Source organism: Ictalurus punctatus, chromosome 1 (genome assembly GCF_001660625.3).
Source record: "Ictalurus punctatus breed USDA103 chromosome 1, Coco_2.0, whole genome shotgun sequence".
Lineage (NCBI taxonomy): Eukaryota > Metazoa > Chordata > Actinopteri > Siluriformes > Ictaluridae > Ictalurus > Ictalurus punctatus.
This window is the reverse complement of record NC_030416.2, coordinates 4690553-4696552: the sequence shown is the minus strand read 5'-3', so window position 1 is coordinate 4696552 and position 6000 is coordinate 4690553. Positions and strand designations below refer to the sequence as shown.

The 6000-nt window shown below is 39.8% G+C and overlaps 1 protein-coding gene across 1 annotated transcript in view; it reads left to right on the top strand.

Annotated features, from left to right (window-relative positions):
* The first annotated feature begins 2226 nt into the window (after nucleotides 1-2226).
* adcy2a (adenylate cyclase 2a) overlaps nucleotides 2227-6000 on the top strand; it is a 196991-nt gene continuing 193217 nt past the window's right edge. Inside the window, exon 1 of the mRNA XM_017480514.3 lies at nucleotides 2227-2648. Coding sequence (XP_017336003.1) covers nucleotides 2265-2648 — 384 coding nt within the window. The 5' untranslated portion in view covers nucleotides 2227-2264. The remainder of the gene's footprint in view (nucleotides 2649-6000) is intronic.

Sequence of the window (6000 nt, the reverse complement as noted above, 5' to 3'; positions counted from 1 at the left end):
ATCTGCACTATTTATAGATGATTTTCCTTACAGTGGAATGATGTATTTATAAATAATTTGGAGATCTTTTAAAATCTATTTCCAGGCTCATAGGCATCCGCAACCTTTTTTCTGAAGGTCTTACAGATCTCTTTAGATCATGGCATGATGACACCATCATCATCAACAGGGAAACCTGGAGCCTATCCCAGGGAGCATCAGGCACAAGGCGGAGCACACCCTGGACAGGGTGTCAATACATCGCAGGGCACACTCACACACACATTCACACACCCATTCATACACTACGGACACTTTGGACATGCCATACCATGCCAAGCCTACCATGCTTATTATGAAGTCTTGCATTAAGTTTTAAGTATTTGATTTAAGCCGGCTATAATGCCAAATAAAGTGTATTAATTAAATGTTGTAAAGGGATTAAGAAATCCCTTTGGTGTTTAAAATGAATTGGATTATTTAACACTGACCTTGTAACAAACTAATTGAAATCTTTGCAAAAGTTCTTTAAAATCAGTTTATGGTGAACAAGTCAATGCATAACGGTATAGAAATGTTTTCTGGGTAAAAAGTAATTAAAAACCTCTATCTGGGTCATAATCACGATTAGGCTGAACAACCCAGAAATAATGGTAAAAATTAGGATAAGGCTATAAATAATCTGTAGCTGGGTCATAATGAACCAGTTTTTGGGTAGTTAACCTAAATTAGTCAGATCCAAAGAAATAATTCACCGCTTTAATCTAGCTACAAAATGTCTGACAAAAATTAGCTATGTTGTAGCTGTTTGAATACAGTCTAAAGATTATTATAATAAATAATTACTATACATTATGTTTAATGTTTATTTATATCGTAGAGATTTGCACAAACATGTATTTATTTATTTATTTATTTAAATTGTAGCTATGCAAGCAGATACAAAATAAGGAGAAGCCATCAAATGGCAGTTACAGTTTATACCCACTTCAATTCAATTCAATTCAATTTTATTTGTATAGCGCTTTTTACAATAGACATTGTCTCAAAGCAGCTTTACAGAAATATCAACATGGTATACAGATATTAAAGGTGCGAATTTATCCCAACTGAGCAAGCCACTGAGTGGCGACGGTGGCGAGGAAAAACTCCCTAAGATGTTTTAAGAGGAAGAAACCTTGAGAGGAACCCGACTCAGAAGGGAACCCATCCTCATCTGGGTAACAACAGATAGTGTGAAAAAGTTCATTATGGATTTATATGAAGTCTGTATGGCGTTAGGAGCAGCCGTAGTCCCATCAGTCTGGAATTAAAGAAGATTTGATTCTGCCGGTTTTAATTTAATGGCCTGTATTTCACGTCTAATATTTTCAACCTTATCATTGAAAAATTTCATGAATGTCATGAATTTCATGAACCCACTTAAATGTTGGTTACCTAAATTTGAACTAATTTCTTCTATTCCCCAGTTTTGTACTTTTACATGTTATGGAATAGAATTATGAAGTGTGTAAAAAGCCGATACGGATGGACATCACTGTGGAGTATTGAATGTGTGCAATCTGGCCATATTTAGTTACATAGATAAACTGGGTTGTCACTTTATTTAGTAACTCAGTGTAAGGCTAAAAATACTCCGAGCAGAATTTAGCGCTGTCACACTGACACTTTTGCATCAGATCCAGACTTTATTGCGAAGCTGGAAATCGACATGAAAGGTCAGACTGATGCAGCTGAGACCCTGAGAAGCGAATGTGAAATGATTAGCCTGGATCAAGGTGTAATCGTAGCGAATCTGTGGCTGATTCTATCTTTAAACCACGGCTTGTGTGGAGAAGATCTTCAGCTCTTAGATGTGGCTTTTCTCTCTTGTTGCAAATCTCTCTGCCGTCTTGTGACTTTCTTAAGATGGGGAAGCGATGAGGGGACAAAATTGACATGACAGTTGGGGGAAAAAACCCATGAGAAAGAGAGGGTTTAATCAATGCCTTCAGGTCATTAAAAGCCTCTCTCAGAGGCTTTCAAAGCCTCACAATTCCCTCATTTTAAGACATTAAATTAGCTCTCAGTGACTGCATTATGCATTAGCGGTGCTATAGTAAGCCCATTCTGTCCCCTAAACCCCCCCCCTCTCTCTCTCTTCCATCACACTCCCTCTACCCCCTCCCTCTTTTCCTTCCTTCCCTCTCTTGGGTCCCTCCCTCTTTTTTTTCCCTTTCATATACACACACACTCAGTCTACTCTCTCCTCACTTCTCTCCTCGTCCAAACATGTTGCCTGAGCAATGCTGCGCACCAGAGTGGAAAGCTTCCTGCCGGTGTCCGAGGCGCGTGCCAACACTGCCACCCGGCCACCCGCTTTGAGTCTGAAGGAGCTCGGCAAGGAACAGGAGAAGGACAAGAAAGTGAAGCAGTCACCCGAGGAGCAGAGGCAGGGCACCGGATCTATGTGGACAGGAGCCATGCGCGGGAGGAGATACCTGCTGGAGCGTGGCATGCGGGATGGTGCGAACAGCAACAAAGAGGGCGCCAGGAGGCATAGATCTCCTGACTGGCTCTATGAGTCTTACTGTCGCATGAGCCAGCAGCACCCGCTCATCGTTTTCCTGCTACTGATTGTGATGGGAGCCTGCTTGGCACTGCTGGCTGTGTTCTTTGGCTCTGGGTTGGTGAGTGCCAAAGTATCAGGGGGGTTGAATTGCAAGAGTTATGCTTCTACCATCCACCATATTTCACTCTTTTGTTTTCTTAGAGTATGTCTGATTGACTAAAGGAGTTTGAGTGCCCCTGGTGAAAGTGTTGTTGAGAGACAACCGGATGGGGGATCATTAGTCCCTCTAATTTTCTCTATCTTAGAGTCTTATCCTTCGGGGAAGGGGTGGTACTGAAATCCTGTGGTGGTATAAGAGAAAAGCGCACTGTTGGTTCACCAATATTCTAGAGTAGGAAGGATATTTGAGCTCCTGTCATGCCTGGATAGCTGATAAACAGGCAGACCGGTAGCACTGGTTCACTGGGGACAGTCCGAGGCAGATGAAGGACCCCCATACAGTATTTAGCCTTCTATTGTTTCTCTTTCTCTGTCTTTCGCTGAGTTAGGCACAGATTCACCAAAGCTGACAATGCTAATCTTTTGTGATGTTTTGGACAGAGGCCAGCACAGGACTGTTTGAATGCCTGTGTTTATTTTATAAAGCACTTCCAGCTTACTATTAAAATGTCTCATCCAGATGATTCAGGCTGAGAGCCATAAAGCGCAGGCAAGAATAGAGAACAAGTGTATCTATGGAAATCAGGCTCAGTCATGGCTAATTAAATGAACGGAGCAAAAGTTATTAACCTGCCGCTGATAAGGTAATTGTAAAACCAAAACGCTGCTGAGGTTTTGAAGCCTGTATTTTTTGTTTGTTTGTTTGTTTTGTTTTTTTTCAAGATGTGGCAGTGAAATATATTTATTCAAGTCAGGTGGTCTTTTCAGCATGTTGCCTACGTCAAACGGGATATAGTTCAGTTCATTTTGCCCAAAATAAAGTTTAAATCGTTTTTCCCAGGTTTCTTTGTAGTGAGATGTTTTTTAGCTTATACATTATACCCATGTATATAATTTACTGGTTAAAAATTTTCAAAGGTCCAACAGGTCTAGAAAGAAGTCTACATAAACATAAACAAGAACAGACCAGATGCTGTTTGTGTGTTGAGAAGCTCGGACGAGCACATGCTGGACTACGTCGTAGTGCTTCAGGCGATGTCCTCCGGAATAGAGGAGCATTCATTTGAGCGGGAAGCAAGAGCAAACTGCGAGCCGAAGCAAAATATTGACACATGGCTAAATCGCTGCCTTTCTCGTCTGACTGCCTGACCTATATATCTCTGTGCTGAAGTCAAGCAATGAAATGGAAAATGAGGGTCCCTCCGTTTATTGGCGTTTTTTGGCGGTGGCACACACCACTTTGATTGATATGGGGGTGGGGTGGGGTGTGTGGGGTCAGATTGCAAAATACAAGTCATTTCGTAATATTTCTCCTGTGAAATGCACCTGAAATCTATCAAATCGTAAGCCAAACTGTCTTGCTGTGTACTCTTAATTCGTAATGCAGTTTTAATTGTTGTCATTTGTCTTACTTGCCACTGTATATCCCTTCGTACATCTTTATTATTGTCGTTACTGACTTTATTTTATTGCTTTATTGCTTTTTATAGGAAGTGTAAATTAAGTATAAAAGAAGCAACAGCTCAGAAAGAGAACTGAGCAAAAGAAAAAAACCCCCAATGTTTTAATTATACTGTTCATGCCTTTAACACCAGCATAAGGTTCCTAATGTGGTTATAGGTTAGGAAATAATGAAAATGATTGAATTCTGTTTCTTTATGTGGACTAAATGTAATAAGAAAAGCCATTAGATCCAGTAGCTGTCTTTGTAGGAATAAGAACATTAATAAGGATGTTCACAGGCTATGGAATTTAACTGATTGCGCTCCATATAGCTGTGAAATTGCCCGTGATTTCCAAGAGGTCGTTTTAATTTCAAGTCCAAAAAAATTCTATTTAAAAAACGCATAGACTTGCTAAATTCCAGTTTAAACTTCAAATGTGGGTTAGCTAACTAAGCTGTTTTTTTACTCTCATATAAAAACCCCCAAACAAACAGGTGTGCTATCAGTCTAATGCAAACTTTAACATAATGAGATTTTCTTAAGTCAATGTTTATAATAAGTTTCATTTGCCTTGTTGATTTATCCATAAACTGAAGCCATGCAGTGTTATATATTAACTAAAATCACACCAGATATAATGTTGATCCAAAAACATCTGGGAATTTATATATATATATATATATATATATATATATATATATATATATATATATATATATATATATATATATATATATATATATATATATATATATAATGTAGTGGGCTACATTAAACAGTGACAGAGATTTCGAACGAATGTTTCGGATTATGTTTCTTTGGGTTGCATTTTTTTTGTTTGTAGTAAAATACAATTCATCAACAGTTATTGATTTTGTACCGTGAACCGGTACTGGAACCTCGATAAGAAGTGTTAATACAATAGGACAGTGACAAAGGGTAGTGCATATCTGTACATAGCAGAAGGGAAAAGAAGATAAGAGAACAGATAAATGAATCCTAGCCAGTCCCCAGTGGAGAGGAAAGTGTGTGTGTGTGTGTGTGTGTGTATGTGTGTGTGAGTGTGTGTCCATCCGTATCTGAATGTGTGTGTGGGAGAGAGACTCATAGATGATCTCAGAAGGAACAGGGAGGGAGAAGGAGGAGATTGCAGAATGAGCGTCGGTGTTCGAAGGTGTTACTTAAGCAGCAAGTCGGTAATTAGGTATTGCATTTGCTGTTTTTGTCCTTTATATAAACTCCATCAGAAAGGTAGTCTACTGCATAATAGGGAACATTTTCTAGTTTCCCAACTAATGCCTGGTCCACAGTAGAAGATTTTGGTCCTTGAATAAAACACCACACAGTCTGAGAAAAAGCTCACAAACTGATCAATGATCCCGATTTTCGGAACCTGGGATCTTGCACGATTTCAAAACATGGGGGATGACAGTTCAGCTTGGTGGGTTAAACAGAGTTTCACATGTGACATCAAGACAGTTGGAGGAGGTGCCCCCCCCCCCCCACACACACACACACATTATTGTCAAATATTGAACATTTTAAATAGTTACAGTTTGAAATCGGGGCAGGCTCGAGGTGAATTCCGGCCTTGTATCCAGTATTTCCTGAGATCCGAAGCAACCGTGACCCTGACCAGGATAAAGTGGCTAATGAACAGGGGATCACAGGGGTTAAAATTGGATTCTTCATGTGCCACATCACAGGCTAATCTGGGAAGACCAGCCTAAAATCAGAGAAGACCACCCTAAAGTCTGGGAAAAGCAGACTAAAGTCTGGGAAGATCAGGCTAAAATCTGGGAAGATTAGGCTAAAATCTGGAAAGAACAAGTTAAAAGCTGGGAAGAACAGGCTAAAATCTTGGAA